The following is a 20248-nucleotide window of genomic DNA, read 5'->3' as shown; positions in this document are numbered from 1 at the left end:
TCTTTTGTTTGGAACATATTCTTCTGTTTGTTTGGAACATATTCCTCTGTCTCTTCATTTTGCCTAACTCTTGTTTCTATGTATTAAGCAGATCAGCTACATTTCCCAGCCTTGAAGGAGTGACCTTATATAGTTGTCCTGTGGGGCCCAGAAACACAGCTTCTCCTGGTCATTAGAACCGAGTGCTCCTGGTGTGTTCCCTCTGTGGTTTCCTGAGCTATTTTGTTGTGCTTGGCTATTAATGCTGCAGGCACAGTGGTGAGCAAGGCTGGCCCCCAGCCCACCTGGCTACAATGTGTGGCTGTAGCTGTTGTGGGCATGCTGGTGCGGGCCAGCCAGGTCCACCCACTGCGGCAGGGCAGGAGCCACTTTGGGGTAGGGCCCATGCCAGCTACGCCCCATGTGTGCACAGGAACTGCTTGGAGGAGTGCCTGCCATGACAAGCAGGGTAGGTCTGCAGGGTGGGTTGAGCAGTGCTAGCAAGGTAGGTGGAGAGTTTCAGGAATGGCACCCCACATGCTTCCTTTGCCAGAGAACATTCCCACAGAGCTACACACCTCTGGCACATACTCTTAAGATTAGTTGATAGGTCTCCTTCATTTATAGCCCAAGCACTTTTCAAACTGTTGCCTCTGAGCTGGGTGTCAGAGTGAGTTTGTGTGCCCACCCTTGAAGAGCAGAACCTCTGTTTCTGATAGCCCTTCTGTTCTCCCTGCTGTTTTTTAAAGGTAGGCATTATGGGGATGGGGGCTTATCTTCCCAGTAAAGGTCTGCAGGGCTGGGGTGCCCGATGTGGGACTTGAACCTCAGGGAGGACCTCGGCATTTGTGATACACATCCCACCTATGGAGTGCCACACCAGGCATGTGGGTCCTGCCTAGACCACATCTTTGCCCCTCCTACCTATCTCAGTGTGGCTTTTCTTTAGCTCTTTAGTTGTGGAAGGGCTGTTCTAGTCTTCAGGTTGTCATCAGCCAGGTTGGTTCTATATGTAGTTGTAGTTTCAGGTGTGTCCATTGTGGGAGGCAAGTTCAGGATCTTCTTCTGCCATTGTGATACTGTCTCCCTGACATGTATTTACTCATAGAATTAGAAAAAATGATTTTAACAGTTTTAAGTCAACTTAAGAAAAACGTGTCAGGGAAAGAGGTCGGAGAAACTCTTCAGACATGCTTTTGACAGCTTCACGAGTATAATCTGCATTACAGATGTTCTCTTCTCCATTTCCTATGCTGCTAACACTCCATTAGTAAGTTTGTTGAAGGCAGGAAAGGTTCTTACTTGCTTTTGTGGCCCTTTCCCTTAGTGCCTTACCCATTTCCTAGCTGAATAAATAGTTGCAGAATTGATTAGAGGCATATATATTCAGGATATTTTAAAAGCAGGGAGAGATTTTCCCTAAGCAGCAGGACCTGTACAGTGTAGCCAGAGGCGTGTCCCACAGAGGAGCCCCCGGAGGGCCCACCAAAGACATCTCCTGTCCACAGTCACTGTGGGTCTTCTGACAGCTGAGCTGAAGGGCACTGACTGTTCTAGCCCTGGTAAATATTTGTGGGTTTTTTCCATCCAGATGGGGGAAAACTTTGAGCCCTCCTGAGATTCCAAGCATCTTCCCCTTCGTTTGTTTTGCTGTATGTGCCAATTATTGACGAGCTCTGTTTTTCTGGGAGGAATGGCTCCCGGCTGGCCCGTTCTCAGCCAGAATGTTCACAAGGAACAGTCCGTGCTCAGTACTGACTGCAGGCAGAGATGAAGGAGGCGCCACAGGAGACTAACTGAGGAGCCCACACCCCCCAGCCTTCCAGCTTACACTAGAAAAAGCAAGAGGAAAGAGGAAAACTACCCTAGGAAATGCCTTCTTTAAAAATGTATTCCTTTTTCTCCTACTTTGAGGAGTTTGGGGATTTGTTATTGCTGTTATTTTTTTAAGTAGAAAAATACGCCGTTAACGTAATTATCCTAGCCAGATTTGGGCCTAGTCCCACCGGTAGGGGACAGATGTGGCATGGCAGAGGCCCCTGTGGATTATGATTTATGTTTTTAGTTACTTTCCATTTTGTAGCTTCATTATGAGGCCACTTTCTTGCCCCACGAAAATCATAACTCCCAGCAGGCTGACTTTTTGGACTTCAGGGCAGTGGCTGCCTCTCTTAGCCCATGCCGCCCTCTCCTTCAACAGAGTATCACCTTAGTTACTTTATTCGGTGGATGTGAGACAGAACTGTCCCTGGCTCCCTGACTCCTGGCAGCAGGGGCCCCATGTCATCATCCTCTCACACATACCCCAACAGCCCCCCTCTCTGCCATGGGGCCTGACTCCGTGAGCAGGAAGGATCCAGTGTCTCCACAGGCCCCGTCCCGTGCACGGTCCTGAGAGAGCTGCTGTGCCTGGGAAGACACCCAGTGTGTCTGAGTGCTCTCTAGAGTGGCTGCACCCCACCTGCTTCAGGAGAGACGGGGGCCCCATAGGCTAGACCCACACATCTGGGAATTCACGGACTCTGCTCTCCACACCACTCCCTACCCCAGCTCTGTTGGTCCGGGCCCTGGCAAGCGGAGCAAATATTCATTTCTCCATCTCTCTCCCCCTGCTCCGGCCTGCAGGTGTTTGAAGAACTGTGGCACAGTGAAGGGAAGACTCCCTCGCAGATTGTTTCAGAAAAGCAGCTTGAACTGATGCAGGATCAAGAGGCGCTGGAACAGGCCTGCCACACTGTGATGGAGGGGCACCCTCAAGTGGTAATGATCACCTGCAGCATGGAGGGGGGCTTCCTGGGCAGCCGGGGCCAGTGCCAGCCTGAGCACTCAGCGAGGAGCCTCTCCACCGCTCCCCTTCTCAGCCTAGAGGCGCTTCCTAATAAGGGCTGGCCTGGTTACATCAGAAGTCCCTAATAAATTCCGTTCGTCTTCAGCTCAGGTCGAGAGCTGAAATTAGGTGAATATTAGAAAAAATACAACTTTCCCTATACGGAATAACCACCCCTGGGGTTTAATCTCGTGGAGCTGGGTTTACAGGGGTGTTTATCAAGCTCACTAGATCCGAGGTTCGACCTCCCAGCATGGTGCACTTTGAATCAGTTATAGCTAGCTCTGCTTTCTAAGAGACCTCTCGCTAACAAACCAGCAGGCATGACTGCAGAGAGGGAAGAAAGATAGGCAGACACTTTAGCCCCCTGCCTTTAAGAGGCGGGAAGAAAGGCAGAAAGGGAAATGATTTGTAAATTACGGAGAAAATCCTTGACAGGAGCATAGCTGAACACCAAGTCATTTTGTGTTCTGAGCATAGAACAAAATATAAAAGCTAAAATGAGTACCATCGCTCCCTCCCCAAGTCCAATCATATTGTCTAGAGATTTTTTAGTGGGTAAAAAATTGCTAGCATCTCTTTCAGAATAACATCCACCCACCTATCAGCTTGCCGGGGACACTAACAGCTCTGAAAAGAGCTCTCGATAAGGTAAATGAGCTTGCGCTGCGTCTCGGCAATCTCCATCTCCCTGCCTCATCTGTAGTGACTGATAAAGACACACTTCCCAGCTTGGACTCATTCCGTAGCACCTAGTGCAGTTACCCGCAGATGTCATTACCCATCGAAATGTGGCAGAGCAGAAGGTCATGGTGGGTGGCCCTGACAGTCCATGGCTGCTCGATAGGAATCTGGAGCCTCCTGCTTTTGTTGTCCCCATCTTGCCCACCCACAGTGCCCTCCCCCAACCCAAGTGCCCCCGGAGAGTTGCCCTTTGGTGGATTTGTTTTCTGATAAACACATCTTCCCTGGCAGGGAGCTGGGGGCAGAATGAAAGCCATGCATTTCAGTGTCTGCTGACCTCCACTGGGGGATTAGAGAAGGGCCTCGCTCCAACTACACCAGATCATTCATCTTTGGTTACTCACCCCCAAGACCAAGAAGCTCCATGTCCTCGTGTCACTGCGGTGCCCAGGACAGCACCCTCGTCCCCCTGTGCCACCTCTCACTGTAGGCAGTCACTCGTGATGCGTCACAGCCCTCCTCTTGTCCACTTTCTCACAAGGCACCGTGGCCAACATCCTGTGACAGGAGCCCAGATGCCTCCTCAGAAGCTCAGCCCCTCCTTCCTTGTCTCATTTTATATCTAATGCTAACAGAAAAGAAACTGAACTTAAGCGTCAGTGAACATAAACCTTAACTTTGCATTTTTAGGTATGCGTGCATTATTTTCTTCTCTGAAACAGTTTCTATCTTTAAAGGTAATGGACGTGAAGAGGGGGAACCCCAGAGCTATAAACAAACTGATTGGGTTGGTCCGAAAAGCAACTCTCAGCCGAGCAGACCCAACTGCGATAAAGGAGATCCTGGAGAGGAAGCTGTCGCCATGAGCCGTCCCAGGTCCCTCTGTGCCTGAGGAAGAGCAGGGCGACCGTGACTGAGAACCGGAGCCCATGACACGTGCCATCCAGTGGCTGGACATGCCGGTGCCTCCCAGGCCCCAGCCACGGGATGCCACCTGCACAGACAGCCCGGCTGCTCTTGGACATCAGACTGGTTCCAGCTGCGTTGGTGGTAAAGAAACAGCACATTTGTAGTGCTCGGTGATGTGGAACTAAGTGAGACCCGGTTTCAGAGGCTGTCACCGTTCTAAGAGAACTTTTCATCTGTTGGCATGCAGTATTTTAGACCTGAGAGTAGAGGAGTGGAGTGAAAAACCACCACAGAATTGACACGTTGTGAACACACGTCAGTCTCAGGAGGCCTCATGCGGACCGGAAGGAGAGTGTTAGTCTTCCTTACATTCCCTCATCCGAGGACTAAAAGTGACATGGCCCGTTGAGCTCCCTAGGGATCCTGGAAGGTAGAGGTCTGAGAATTAAGTGAAAAATTTTTTGAAAAACAGAACAAAAAACAAGTTTTCAAATAAATTTAATGAATAAAATATATACTGGAATATCACATAAAAAAATTAACTTACACTTCAAAGATTGTGCAGTTGACAACTCCCTCTCCCCCCACCCAGGCCAAAGAAAGATAAAAAGGGGGGAAAAAAGCTGTAACATTGATTTGTTTTGCCTGGGAAGAATAAGATTATAAGCTAGTACATCAGAATCTTGACCTTAAACAGTAATTGTGATGCCATTGACAACATCTTCATGAAGGGTGGGCCGCCTTCACCCCGGTGCTTGGGACAGGCATGCACTTCTCTCTCCTGCACCGGAGCGCCTCTTTGCGCCCTGAGTGCCTCTGTTCCCTCTGACTCCCCACACGTAGACCGGTTTCGCAAAGGCTGCTTTTAAAAAGCACATGTCAAACTGGCATCAGGAGAAGAACAGACTCTTCGGAGTCTCAGATTTTGCACTGAATCCCCTAGCTGCTAAGGAGAATCCAAGCATTGCCCTCACAGACGGGGCTGCTTTAGCAGCTGGGGGCCCTGGAGACGAGCAGACCTTCCTTATAGTCAGTGTAGCAATGAACCCGGCTCCCGCTGCCGGCCACTGCCCAGGACTTCCCTACCTCAGAGTGGCACGAAAGCCTCCCTCTGACCTAGCCCGAAAAGCAGAGACAGAAAGGAAACCAGTTGTGTGTGGTTTACTCCAGACAAGCATGAAGAGGTAAGGTTTTAAACAAAAACTTAAAAAACCATGAGAGACTCAGAATATTGTGAGAGAAGGTGTTCCCTCACCAGGAGGCTTTGTAGCCCGAATGCATTCTCTTCAATACTGAAAACTATGAGACCCAGAACTAAGATTTTTTTTTTCCTTTTCCAGAGAGAAAGAGTCCATTCTCTCTCCTCGCACTGCAAGTCTGAATTGCAAATAGGCAAGACAGTCTGAGACTGGATTCTGGCAGGATTGTTGTTTTGTAAGAAATAATAGGGTTTGGTTTTGTTTTACAAACTCCCATTTTTCACCAAAGATCTGGCTTCTTGGACATGAGACTTCACAGAAGCCACTGGGGCATCTTTCCAGATCATTTTAAAATCAAGGCCTTGCTTAAATGGGTGATGGGGGTGGGGAGGCAGCTGGATGGAAACAGTTTACCAAAACTTCTACATCTGATGTAAACTGTGTCATGAACTGATCACTTCCAGAGAAAAATGCCATCATGAGAACACCTGATCTTTATGGTGATGACTGTCCATCTCTGACAGCTGCCCCATGGTCTCAAATGCCCACTTCTGAAATTCTGAATATTGGACAGTTAATGTTGTTACAACTGCTAATAAAAAAAGCGAAATCAAAGCATAGCTCAGATCTCATCCTTGGAACCTGATTGTATATTCAAAAGATATGTTTGCATAACAATGTCAGAAATTCACAGAGTATGGCTCTGCTCATAAACAGACCTCAGATACAGTTTTAAATACGTCTTTGCATGAGTGAGAATTCAGTCTGCTTCTTTGTTTGCTGTTCCAATGGAAATGTCATTAAAATGTAGGAGTGGTGTCCTCGGTAAAGCCATTGCCATCTGTCATTGGAATCCACACACCTATAGGCTGAGAGGGGAATGTGCTGGAAAACTGGCTCTTCCCCAGGTCGGCGTGAACCAGCTTTACCTGGCCATGCCCAAACCATGTGTTCTGTTACTTGAAAAGGAGGTTGGTTGGTTCTGGTGGGAGGTCAGGAACGTCAGCCTCAACACTCAGCACACTACCTGGCACAGAATAACTTTAGCAAATGTTGATTAAATCTATAAAGCAAAATTAGCAGACAGCCTTTTGTGGGGACTTTTGGTATGAGAGGTTGGTGCTGCCAACAGGTAGGCTTTTAAATTCTGGACATCTGGGTCTGGGAAGGAGCTTCTTGACTCTGTCCAGGCTTATGTATCAAGGTGAACTTCTCTTACTGTCTTTCAAAATAAAAATGCCCCAGGAAGAGGAAGCTAATTGTTATTTATACCAAGTTTAGCAAGTTTTAGCTGAGCTTACACATGTACACTTTTGTAATTATTGCTTATCTGGAATAAGGCAATGGAACTTTTTAAAGTACACACCCTCCTAGAGCTTTGAGTTGATTAACTCAATACACAGCTTATGGGAATGACCCACAATTCATATCATCTTTTTCATTTCTGTTGAATGTGCTGCATCATTTCAAGGATTCTACACAGTGACTCTTGGGAAAAAAAACACACACTGAGTCTGTCTCAAAGGCCACATTATTTACCCAGGACCAGGAGCAGCACAGAAACGGCCACCACACTTCTCTGGCAGATGTTAGACAAACATATTCATGGGTTATTTGTGAACATGGCTGACCCTTAAGTGAGAGATGGATAGAATCTCTGAAATTCTCTCATTGACTCCCTTAGTCAAACAATTTAGCAAAAATCATTTAAGTAAGATCAACACCAAATCCCCTCTTAAAAATATCTCCAGGACAGAAAGGGACCTTGTTACAGGTCTTCTGCAGACTTGTCCCAATAAAAAGTCAGCGGACACACTCAGAAGCACGGACTTTTGCAGCCTCAGCTCCATGAAATTTATAATCTGGCCCAAGAGCTTCCATCACCCTTGTCAGGTTCTGAAATGACATAGTAAATTTAAGCTCCCCAAAAGAGCCTGAATGACACACTGAACGCATACTGACCATGCCTATGGGCGGTCTGGTAACTTGTATGGCTGACAGTGAGTTAAGTATACTCACATGTCTTGAGACAAGGAACAAAATACACAACAACCCAGTGGGATGGGAAGGGTCAGTCCTAGCTAAAATCATCATCTTTCTTAGCATCCTAAGTACAGGCACCAAGGAACTAAAGGCTTTCCCCGCCCCGTCCCCATCTTTCTGCAGAACCTCACCAAAAGTCTTTCACTAATGCCATGTTTATCCAGTTAACAAGCCGCGAGGGTAATCTGTTCTCTGAAACAAGTAATGGCCTAACAAACGCCTGATCATAGAGAGGATTCACTGAGGCAAAATTGCCCGAAACAATTCTTAAGTCTTCCAAAGAGCTTGCTCTGAATCCGGTTTAGAGGGAAAAAAGAAAATCAACTCCATTTTTTTTTTTCCAACTCCATTTTCTAAAAATGCTTCCTCGATGATGTGATTTACGGCTAGAGTAGAAACCGGTTCTACAGCGTTCTGTGTTAGGCTGTGATCTGATGGACAGGGAGGGCTGTGGCTGACAGAATGAGGGCTGAAGCAGGAAGGGACCTGCAAGGATCTTCTCAGTGACTGAGAGCAGGGGTGGCCCCAGCTGCCAGAGGACCACAGCTTCCAGGAAAAGCCAACACTGCAGAGCTGGCTGAGATTCACAGCAAGCCACAGGTACGCCGGCCCCAGCCACTGACCTGAAGGAGCACATGCAAGAATAGCTGTTCTGCAATAGAATGTTTCATAAAAATGGCAAGCTTGAGAGCCATGTCAATAAATGCAGGGCCGGTAATTAGCAATTAATCCGAGCTGCCCTTAAAAGAACCAGAGCTTATGCTGGACACACTTCCCATAACACCCGCGCTGCAGCCTCCACCCCGACCTCCATGCACCCCCTCCGTTCCAAGAGTGACCTAGGCACACGGATCCGGACGAAGAATGCACAGCCCTTCCATAAGCCCGCACTTCGGAACAGAGCTGGACGTCAACCCAACACGACCACGGCAACCAAGCGCATTCAGAGACATCAAAACAGCTCTCCACCCTGAGTACCGCTGGCTGCCCAAATGGAACAGGCAACCCAAATACTCTCGTGTCCTGTTTTTGGAACCTGTTCCCGCGAGGTCACTCTCGGGACAACACCATGGCTCCACGAGGTCTCAGTAGATTGGAAATCAACTACATCTGGTCTAAATTAAAGCCACTAGCCACAAAGGTACTCCTGGGAACCCAAGAAAGACCTGAACACGCCCTCCCTACACATGATAGAGACCTCAGTTCCAACCCATCAATACATCAAATTATTTTCTAAGACAGTACAAGGCAAAAGGGCAGCAGTTTCATGATTCCTCTAAATACTGAGGAAAGGAAGTTCTCTGTTGATAACGAAAATCACATCTCTTTAACTGGTTACTCCAGCATCCCCATTTCATGGCTGAGGAATTGTAATGTACCCCCCAAGAAACCGTATTTTACTAAACTCACCTGGAATTTCTTTGCTTGAAATTTTAAAAACATTTACTTGGTGATTTCCAAAAGTCAATTTTAAATATCCCATTGCTCGCATATACTCTGAATCATAAAATTCACTCTATCTAGAACTTTGCCTCAGACCCAGCATTATGAATTGAAATTTATGTGTGAGGTTCCAGGAACCTTCCAGTCGCTTTTGCTGCCCAGGACCATCATGCTAGACACAGCGACGCCAACCTCAGGGCTGTGGCAAAACTGTGCCCTCTAGCAAGTACCACAGCATCTGAGGGGGAGCTTGCCATGTGGAGAAGTGACCACACTCTGTGACCACTTTTTAAAGCATGCCAGTATCTTCACAGAGTTTTCCCAAACACGTGACAAAAAAACCAAATTTCTAAGGGCCTCGCCTATAACTTTGATTGGAATATTCTACTTCCTTCTTTTTTCCCACCAAGGCATTCCCATCATCACCCACCTGCTGGACAGTATCTTCAAATCTGCCTAGATCAAAGCTCTTTCCTCTGAACCCCTCAGGATTTGTCCTTCTATTTACCGCCTCAGGACTCTGCTGTTTCTCCTTTTATGTCCACACCATTCCCTGAACCATCCTCAGCTAAGCCACCTGGCTGTTTTCCTTACCGTGTGGGGTTTTCCAGGTCTCCATAATGTATTTCCCAGTCATATTTCTGACTTCATTTTTAAAACCCCTGAACACCATACTCTGGAGGAGGCCTATACTGGATTCAGAAAGATGAACCAGTACCCAACTCCAAATAGGGTTATCATGTGAGTTTGCTACCAGCGCCCCCCACCCCCCACCGACTGCGCAGGAGTTCATTTCCCTGCCTCCCACCCCAGACACTAGTCATCCCTGTCCTCCTTTAAGGTGAGTCTAGTTCAGTACCTATTTTTTTAAAAATGCTAGGAGGCACAAAAGCCATGTCTTTCCTAAAAGGGCACCTTCTACTCGAGGCTGTGGAGTTCTATGATAAAGCAACAGACTGAAGAAGAATCAATGCCAACACCAGATAAGGGAGACTGGTGTGCATCACATCAAAAAGCTAAGAAATACACTTTTCCAGGTATGACGTTTGCATTTTACATACCTGGTATGTCCAAACTGGAAGATAAACACTTGTGCAAAACAAAGCTAGAGGAAAATAAATTACAGCTTATATTCCATCGTCCTGTCCCTTTTTCTCTACCTTAAGTCACCTTCTTTTCCAGGGGAGAGCTGGAGGTTTGCCAGTACCAGTGAGTGACAGGAAGCCACAAACCGGCCAGTCTGGTGGGCCACAGACGTTCCCACTGCGGACCACAGCGGGGCAGACCATTTTTCAAGACAGACAGATGTGAAGCCAGAAGCGGACATCTTTGGTTTCTTGCTTGGACTGAGAAGCACTGGGAGGCTGGGTGGTAAGAGTCTCCTAGCCCAGACCAGGTCTTCTGAGGTCCTCATTCCACGGCTGGAATAGAGGGCTGGCTCTCTCTCTACACAGAGCTGCTCCAAGATCCACACAAGGCAGAGAAGGGCAGCAGTCTCTGCCCTGCAGGGTCTAGGTTGTGATTCTGCCTCCCTCCCCCCACCCCTGGGGCCTGATTAAGCCCAGACCCACACTCCTGGCACCACAGGTAGGGCTGCCCCCAGGCAGCCCCGCCCACAGAAAAAAAAAAAAAAAAAAAAAAAAAGGAAAGCTGGGGCTTCCATTTTTCCTCCCAACAGGGAGGCCCATCACCCTTGTTTTGTGCTTCTCACCTGTCCAAAGGGGGGGCGGTGCTGAATATCCACAGACATCAGCTGTTTATGGTCTCATCTTTAACACACAGTTATTTTGGTGGCTTAAGGAGACTGGTGCTAAGCATAATTGCACCTCTTGGAGCAGGCAGCCAAGCAGCACAGAGGCGCTAATGCATCATGTTGGGACCTTCTAATGAACCCCATTACTCAGAAGGCAGCACTGCTGCATGCAATGAGTCACCGGCAGGCACTGAGCTTTGCAGGGTTCCCCGGGACCTGTCCACACTCACATCCCAGGTCCCAGAGTGGCCGTCCAGTTCGTTTCTCTGCAAAGTGCAACACGGGAGAGGACATGAACAGAATCTAAAATAATCGCCAGTGTCTTTACAAGTTGCATCAGGTTTACCTTTATCCTTTTCTCCCCACTTCATACTCCCACTGACCCCCCCCCCACCAAAAAGCCCCCTGTGAAACAGCTTCACCAGTTCATTTGTTTTCCTTTCAGAAAACACTTAAAAAATAATGATACGTATATGATACCCAGCTTTCTTCATCAGATTAGACTTCTAAAAACCAATGTAACAGTTTGCATAAGTATATTCCATTTTGTGCAAATCTTACTAAAATAAGGCTGTTTCCAGTGTTTAGGTAGTGGTACATGGATTAAAGAAAGCTTTCAAGCAACAAGAAGGTCTCCTGGCGTTCTAAATTCTCCACAACTCCATCTGACTTCCCAGCAGAGAGCTGAGACCAGTGGGTTTGCCTGCACCATAAGGCAACGTGTTGGGCAGAGTGCAAACCTTGGAAGGAAGATGCAAAGGGACGGAAGCTATGTGCTTGTGTGATGGAGGCAAGAGGGGCTCCATCTTTATTCTTCCCTTTTATAAAATGGAGCCCAGATGCAGAAGGCAATGGAGATGGGCCATCTTCCCTGCTGTTGAAGAGCTGATTAGCCTTCTGACATGGGGTACTTCCAGAAGCCACCAAACCCCACAACCGAAGATCTTGAGGGGGAAGAAAGAAAACCTGCCAAAGGAGCCACCAGCTTATGAGACTGACATTCTACAGAAGGTGGAAAGACCCGGCTAGAGAGAGAGGAGGTAGACAGAAAATCGCCCTCCCCGCAAATCAAGTATTGTCAGGAAATATCAAAGTAGAAATTTCTGTAAGCAGCTTTGCATTTAACATTCAGTCAAGACACTAAAACCTTAAAAAACAAGAACCTCTATTAAAAAAAAAAAAAAAAAAGCTAACAACAGGAGTCCTCAAAGTCACCCAGGATCTTGTAGCACAGAATGGAGTGTTCCTGGGCCAAGGCAGCCAGTTCCTTGAGGAACTCAGGGAAGAGGGCAGCGGCCAGCATGGTGTTCCTCACTGGCAGGGGCAGGCTTGGGGGCACCCCAGCCACCTTGGCTCTGTTTGTCAGGAAGGGCTGAAGCACTCTCGGGGGACCGTCCAAAAGGTTCTTGCCAATTCCTGTCCTGGAAGCATCCTGAATGGGATCTGAAACCAGAAAGAAAATGGACATGGTGACGCTCCCTGGTCCTTTAGGCCCGCCCTCTCCAGTGAAGTTGGGGGTTGGGGAGCTGGTGCGCTGTCTGGTAGAGGCTTCGGTCCCTGTCACTCAAGTCTCAAGACCCAGCCCATGAGTGCGCATCCCATCCATCCTGTAGCACACACACGTGCAAATAGCCTCCAGCATGGGGCATGCGATGCAAGAGATTCATCCTGAATCCTGTGCAAGGAACTTCGTATGGGAATTGTGGCAAGAAAATAGGCTGATTAGGAACCCTCCATGCCTAGGTCACGGCAAAGGGAAAACACGCTGTCACTGCATCAACCGGAGGAAGACTTAGTTCACTACCTGTCACTGGGGGAGTCTGGACGCTCCACCTACTCTTGCCAACCTCCTGGTACTGGGGGGCATGGGGGTGGGGAGACCACTCTACCGTTACCCGTCAAGCCCTGATCACAGAGCACAGCTGCCCGAGACAAGCTGGGTGGAGGAAGCCTCTGGGAGCTCTCTGCAGCTCAGGCCGAGAGGACACCCTCAGGACCCCGGTTTCTCGAGGCCAGGACCTCCAGGCCTTTTTGGAGGAGAGAATGGAAAAAGCCTTTTAAAGGTTGGAAATAACGGAGAGGAGGTTGGGTGCTGGTAAGACCAACCAGACTGGGAACTTTGCATAACTGTGGGCATCTATCTAGTGGCAGCACGTGGCTTGGAAGCCTCCATTTAAGAAAAGTTTCTAGGGGTTTCCATCTCAGTTTCAGTAACCCAGGTCTGAGATGAGATGAGCCCAAACTTGAATGTATTCAGATGACTTGCATTTCCATATCAAATCAGTTTTACTAATTAAAATGGTTCAACTTTCCGACTCCTTAATTCTTAAATATCTTCAGCGCTTCATATATTTATAGGAATTATTTATGCCTCCTTCTGCCCCTATTCAAACAGTCTCACCACTCTTTATAAATCATTACATTCAGGTTCTTCATTATTTTGGCTGCTTTTTAGAATTCAGTCCCATTTTTCAACACTCTGAGAAGAGTGTTGCTTAACTACAGTACTAAAAATTCTTGACATTTATAGTACTTTCCACATCTCACTCCTATAGTCTTTAGTGTTAAAAAAAAAAAAAAAAAACTCTTCTGCTTTACTGCTTTAAATATCTTTTAGATTAAAGTTTATCACAGTTCATGCCATAAAAAACTGGAAGAGTTGCTGAGAATCAGTCTGCTGCTACCTTTTAGCGGAAACCCACAACACATCCTGACCACAGAGGACAAAAGTGTTGACGCCACCGAAGTACACTGCCCACCTTGGAGGCCACCCACTTCGCGCCCCCTTGCCAGCCCCCAGCGCCGCAGCTCTTCAGAGGGCCCAGCAAAGCTCACGAAGGAAGCTGGCCTGGAGAACAGCACACAGTGGGACTCATGGGCAGTAGTTCCAGGCCAGGATTCCACTCGTGGAATTACCTCCCCCGTATCTCTGCACCTCTACAGCTTCCTGGCGGGGGCTAAGAAGGGCACAGACTCCTCTGCTCACCGGCTGAGCAACAGTAGGGAGGATGCTTTACCTCTCTGTATTTTGATGTCCTCAGGTGTCAAAAGCTCACAGAGCTGCTTTAAGGATTCAATGAGTCAATAAGCAACTCAACACCAAAAACACAAACAATCCAATTAAATGTTGGCAGAAGACTTGAAATAACGTGACCATGATGAACTATCACTTTATACCTGTCGGCGTGGCTACACTCAAACAGATGAGAAGTAACAAGTGTTGGTGAGGATGTGGAGAAAAAGGAACCCTCGTGCACTGTTGGTGGGAAGGCAAACTGGTGTAGCCACTGTGGGAAATAGTATGGAGCTTCCCAAAAATAGAAATGCCATATGATAGAGTAAGTCCACTTTGGGATATTTATTCAAAGAAAACAAAAACACTAACTTGAAAAGATATGTGCACCCGTATGTTCACTACAGCATTATTTACAGTAGCCAAGATATAGAAGTTAACCTAAATGTCCACTGATGGATGAATGAATAAAGGTGTAGTGTGAGGGGTGCCCAGAAGGCTCGTTTGGTTAAACAACTGCCTTCAACTCAGGTCATGATCCTAGATCCTGGGATCAAGTCCTGCATCAGGCTCCCTGCCCAGTGGGGAGTCTGCTTCTCCCTCTGCCTGCTGCTTCCCCTGCTTTTGCGCTTGCTCCCTCTGACAAAGAGTAAAATCTTTAAAAAATAAAAAAAATTTAAAAATAAAGGTGTGTGTGTGTGTGTGTACACACAATGGATTATTAGCCATAAAAAAGAATGAGTTCTTGCCATCTGCCACAACAGGGATGAATGTAGATGGTATTATGAAGTAAGTTACACAGAAAAAGACAAATGCCATATGATTTCACTTATATGTGAAAGTTAAGAAACAAAATGAACAACGAAAAACAGATAAAACAGACTCTCAAACACACAGAACAAACTGGTGGTTGCCTGAAGAGAGATGGTGCGGGGCTAGGGGAAATAGATGAAGGGGATTAAGGGGTATACACTTCTCAACCCCTTATATAACTATAACTTCTGTTATAAAATAAAGAAGTCACAGAGATGAAAAGTAAAGCATGGGAGTATAATTAATAACACTGTAATAATGTGTGGCGACAGACGGGGACTAGATGTCCCATAGTGAGCGCTGAGGAATGCACAGAATTGCTGAATCAATGTTGTACACATAAAACTAACATAACATTATATGTTAACTATGCCTCAATAAACGAACAAAAAAGAGGTTAAAAAGAAAAACCACAATGAGTCAATAGGTGTAACATACACAGGGGCCTCTTAATGGATCATCCATCAATCACCAATGATTCACCGGCCACTGACTTCACAGACACTTCCTGTTTCCTGCCCCACAGGCCAACCCCACAGGACACTGCATTTTATTAACCAGCTAAGGCCTGCATTGCCTCTAGCCTTGTGTTCTTAGGTTTTCAGTCCTTTCCCAGACTCTGAGATTTGTGAGAGCTACGCCCATAGGTGATGTGTCCTTCACGGCCCCCAGCACGCTTCCTTATTCATAGTAGAAGGTTCGCTGAGTGAATGAGGGGAGGAACTGGCCAATATCAGATCTTCCTGCCACTTCATCTCCCCGGAGCTGGTTCATATGCCTCAACTCCATCTTCTCTTTCACATTCACTCCTCTTTTTCCCCTCAAAAAGGGTTTTTGTGGCTCATTTATCTAGCTTGATCATGAATTCAAAAAAGTGTCACCACTTTTAAAAAAAAGTGTCATTACTAAGGCTCATTTACCCACTTGAATCCAAGAATCAAAACTGTCTTCACTACTGAAGGCGAGAACGTGCACGGTGAGGACTTGCAGGGAGCCCCTTACCGAGGGCTGTGCGATTAGCATAGGAGTGGCCTCTCCATGGGTCATGGAGCGCCACCAAGCTCTGCAGCAAGGAGACCCGAGTCATGGATTTCACCCACCAGGCACCTAGCTGATCATACAATGTCTCCATTTCCTCTTCTGTACAATAGAAATACCACCGACCTGACCTTCCCCCCAGAACCAGAGATCTGAAAGGACACTGAAAAGAACTAAATACAAGTAAATACCACCTCTGTAGTTTGGAAAGTATTTGAGGGGAAGTGTCTGAGCCCAGAGATCAGCAATCTTGAGGATGACAACGTGAGAGCCGGCACTGGAAGTCTTCCCACCCCAGAGCAGGGGACACGGGGACCTGTACTTCTGTTTGAAGCATTAGTGAGGCGGCTCATTTTCCCCCAGGGCCGCCAGGAGCCCAAGGGAATGCAAGGCCCAGGGTACAGAGCAGCTCTGGCTGCGGGCGCCCGGGTTCCACCCATCCTAACAGGGCTCAACAAGCACAGACAAGCACCTGAAGAAAAAGGCAGGGAAGAAGGGAAGTATGAATCAATGTCCAAATCGGGAGTCGTTTTCTCAAATGTTGCCCTGGGTCTGAAAAGCTGCAACAGAGGGTTCTCAAGATGAATACTAGCAAGATTTCAAAGTGAGGCAAGAAATCCATTTGGCACTCATCCCCCATCCAGTGTCAGAGCCCACAGCTCCCCGACAGTACGAACCCCAATATCTGGCCCATTACCAGAACTCTCAAGCATGCTCCTGGATTCAACTCACCTCCAGGCAGTCATATCACAATGCTTCAGTGGTCAGCCCTGGGCCAGGGGACAGACAACTCCCTCATTCCGAGAGTTTAGAGATTTTTAAAGTTGAGAGGAGGGGCCACTCTGGGAATGTGAGCGAAGTTGGAAGGTTCACCTGAACATAAAGCAAAGTCTTCTTCCCCGAGGGAAGCTTCTCACAAGTCAGAGCCCCCTGAACATCACAGACCTGAGGAAGCATCAACCCTGGCTGACTAATTTGATAACCACACGTGGCAGGAATGAGTTCACGTTCCCCTGGGCACCTACCTGGCAGCTATTGTCATGAGACCGTTGGAAGCCAGGACAGAGCGCCAAGCGTGAGCAATCCCCGCCACTGTCACCCCTTCACTTCTCACCCAGAAGGCGTGCGTCAAGGAGAGCCTGGGAAGCCCGTCGGCGTCTGTGCCCTCTGCTCCGCACGCCGGGCAGGCCACTCTCAGGCACCTGAGCTTTGTGCCCCGGCTGACTACTCCAGGCCTCTAATTTCAGCTGCCTTATCCGAAAATGAAGCCAACAGTACCTTCCTGGCCCACTCCACAGTGCGATTTGAAAATAAAACTGTTTAGGGAAGCAATTAACAAACTGAAAATTACGAATGAATAGCAAATGCGGAGTGTAATATAAGGAGAGTCGTGTCACCTTCTGTCCACCGACTGCAAAAATGGCCACAATTCTTACAGTTCTTCCCATCGAGAGGTGGACGGTTTGCTCCATTCTTGAACCCAGGCTCGCCCAATGACCTGCCTTGGCCAAAAGAATGCAGCAAATTTGACCTTGCTGGGTGGGGCCCAGGACAGAGCCTCAGAAGATTTTGACCACTCCTGCTCTGGCTCTTGCAACCCTACAGCCACGAGGTCAACAAGCCCTGTCTAACCTCGTGGATGAGGAGAAATACAGACCTCCACCATCCCCATCAGTCCAGCCGGCTACCCCCCCTGTGAGTCAGGCCATCCCAGACACCCAGACACCCACCACAGGCAAAATGTAAGTCCAGCCAAAACCCGCCAAGCCCCCCCCCCCCCCGTCCTGATCAGAACCCCCGGGTCACCATGCGCACAGACTCAGGAGCCCCCATAAATGGCATCCTTTAAAGCCACTGAGTAGTTGTCCTGGTTTGTTATGCACGAAAGCTAACTCCCCCACAGTGAGTGACCGCAGCAAGCTCTGGGTTCAAGAGGAACATCGCTAACAGACCAGCCATCCATGAGCTAGGAGAGGCCACATGAGGCCCAGAGTCCACTTTTCCACGGAGATGTGGGGGCTCCTCCCCCTCCGTGAATGGTCTGGCCAGGCCTGCTCTTCTCTGAGAGCCTGGACCTTAAAGCCTGCCCCCTCATCTTCCAGCTGGCCCAGGCCCACCTTCCTTTCAAGATCTGCCTTGCAATGCCCTGAAGGCTCTTCACAGCCAGAAAGGACTGGAGATGGAAAATAAATCCTTCATTTAAAAGTCAAGGAACAGGAGGACCCAGGGAGGCCCAGTGACCAAGATCAAACAGCTGCAGACAAGGTCAAGAGACAAGGTCAAGCCACTAGAGCCACTAGAGCTGGGATCTTTTCAGCTTCCTCTATAGATTTAAAACTGGCCCTAAGTTACATTCTGCTTCTCACTCTCAATCTTGTTTCTGATCACATGCCTTTAGCCTGGGACCCAGAGCCCACGGTCCCCACTGTTCACCTGCCACAAGGCTGGTGTGTCTGTATGGGGACAAGCAAAAGCCAGCCAATACTGGGCATTTCTAGTTTGCCCTCAATTTGGCTTAAGCTGAGGCTCAGAAGACAATTAGGCACCAAATCTGCCCAGCCAGCACTTAACTGAGGCAAACCAGAGGTGCCCCCTGGCCTGGCCAGCCCGCAGGACAGCTCCAGGCTCTCTGCTTGGTACCAACCACCACTCTCCCCCGGGCCCTCTAGAGCTGATGGAAAGGCGCACTGGGAAATTATTAGTTGAGCATAAACTTGACTTCTCCCAAGTCCAGGTGAATAGTTTCTACCTTCTAGAGCCCTCAAGCACATTTATTTGGGGCCTGAGAGTCTCTGAAAACATAATAAAGAGAACTGATGCCCTCCTCAGGGTAGGATCGGCCAAAATATGGTTCTGAGTGTGACCATAATGCCTCTTGCTAGCCCACATGTGCCACGGTCTTTATTCTAGCCAAGCGACAGCACACAGCACTCCTTCCCCAACCCACCGTTGGGGCGGGAGACCAAAGCCCTATGAAGCCCTCCTGGCAGGAGCAGGCCAGCAGCATGCAGAGGGGATCTCTCTCGAGGTGGAAGGACACTTGGGGGAAGCCCCTCACTGTCAGGTAAACAGGAAAACGTATTTAGAGGCTCGGAAGGCCCAGGAGCCAGGATGGCGTCTGTGGACCCCATTCAGGAAGGAGGTAGGGGACATGGAGGAAGAGCCGGAGAAGAGACCCAGGGGAGCCCCCTGGCTTACCTTTGGTTAGCGACTCGGGGGTCAAGTCAGACATGTCCACTCGGAAGAGCAGATACTGCTGGGCTTGTATGAGGAGCCCTGGGAAGTCTCTCTCCACGGAAGCAAACTGCTCGATCTTGTTTTTCACCGATGCGAGGACCTGTCACACACGACACTTAACGATGTCAATACTGCACAGTGGAATTCCAGCCTCGGCTTCCAATGCATCCCTCAGGGGCAGCCCTCGCCACAGGGACTTTTAGGATATTAGGCGTTTGCTTGCTTTTAACGGGCCTGGGTGTTCGTGGTGGGGCACCTTCCAAACCTCAGACTCAACAGGGCTTTGCAATCTGTCTCAAATAATCGACACAACCAGCATACTAGGACGGGGAAGGAGAGCAAATGAAGCAGAACAGGAGGCAAGTGAGAGAAACAGCCCAAGGCCGGAGGACCAGAGGGAGGCACCCCGCTTACGCCCCCCAGAGATGCTGACGGGGTGGGCGTGGGCTCAGCGACCTACCTGGTAGAGAGAACGCACACTCGGCTGGAAGACCATGTTGGTGTTGAGCAGAAAGGAGCGCAGGAGTGGCTGGGGGTAGCTGGCCAGCTGCGTGATGATCCCGATGAGCAGCAAGTTAACATGGAGAGAGTTCTCCAGCATGTTCTCCAGCTTCGACAAAACCACGCTGATGAAGGGGCCTGCAGGAGGAGCGCTCGGCCTCAGGGCTGGCCTGGCCCCGGGGACATCTTGCCTCCGCAGCTTAGGAGCCGCTTGGCTGGCTCCCAACCGCGGGCCTGCCGGGTGCAGATCAGACCCAGCCACCGAGGGGGCACCCCAGCGTGTCCCGATGCAACCCGGAACCCAGAACAAATCACCCCCAGCAAGAGAAAGCAGACACACACGCATGGGAGCTGCTAGTTTCACTCCACGAGCAGCTTGGATACTTGGGAAATTATCACAACCCTTGACAAAGGCTGGAGGACAAGTAATTTCATTTTGGAAATTAAAGCCTACTTCTCTGTCCTGCTGCTGGATCTCCGGGGACTGGCAAACTCGAAGACATGGTGCTCCTCACCACAGGAGGACACGCACTGGGGTGCTGTGTGTATGTATGTTTTAGTAACAGAAAAAGTCTTTATGTTAGTAAATAACAGAAAACACATAGAAGTATGATACAAAACAGCAGCACCGTAAACAGTACACCATCGGCAGGGACTGTCTGTCTCCAGTGAGTGCCAGGAGAAAGATTCTGTCTCATCAAATATCACAAGGCAGAAGAACAGGAGGAAGGGACAAGCCAGGGCTGAATGAGGCCTAGGCCGTAACTTTTCTCAACTTTCAGAAGGTAAAGTTTGAGGTGTCATAGGTT

At 48.6% G+C, this 20248-nt stretch overlaps 2 protein-coding genes across 4 annotated transcripts in view; one reads left to right on the top strand and one right to left on the bottom strand.

The window, feature by feature from the left end:
* The window catches only part of GATB (glutamyl-tRNA amidotransferase subunit B), a 97117-nt gene extending 90899 nt beyond the window's left edge, over positions 1-6218 (top strand). Inside the window, exons 12-13 of the mRNA XM_059373773.1 lie at positions 2605-2739; positions 4228-6218. Coding sequence (XP_059229756.1) covers positions 2605-2739; positions 4228-4356 — 264 coding nt within the window. The 3' untranslated portion in view covers positions 4357-6218. The remainder of the gene's footprint in view (positions 1-2604; positions 2740-4227) is intronic.
* A 5021-nt stretch (positions 6219-11239) lies between these two features.
* FHIP1A (FHF complex subunit HOOK interacting protein 1A) overlaps positions 11240-20248 on the bottom strand; it is a 228014-nt gene continuing 219005 nt past the window's right edge. For all 3 annotated transcript variants that reach the window (XM_059373742.1, XM_059373760.1, XM_059373751.1), the window contains 3 exons: positions 19399-19577; positions 18900-19038; positions 11240-12280 (listed from right to left, as the gene is read on the bottom strand). In XM_059373742.1, coding sequence (XP_059229725.1) covers positions 12027-12280; positions 18900-19038; positions 19399-19577 — 572 coding nt within the window. In that variant the 3' untranslated portion in view covers positions 11240-12026. The remainder of the gene's footprint in view (positions 12281-18899; positions 19039-19398; positions 19578-20248) is intronic.

The sequence above is a fragment of the Mustela nigripes genome, chromosome 1 (genome assembly GCF_022355385.1).
Source record: "Mustela nigripes isolate SB6536 chromosome 1, MUSNIG.SB6536, whole genome shotgun sequence".
NCBI lineage: Eukaryota > Metazoa > Chordata > Mammalia > Carnivora > Mustelidae > Mustela > Mustela nigripes.
This window is presented reverse-complemented; position numbering and strand designations above follow the sequence as displayed.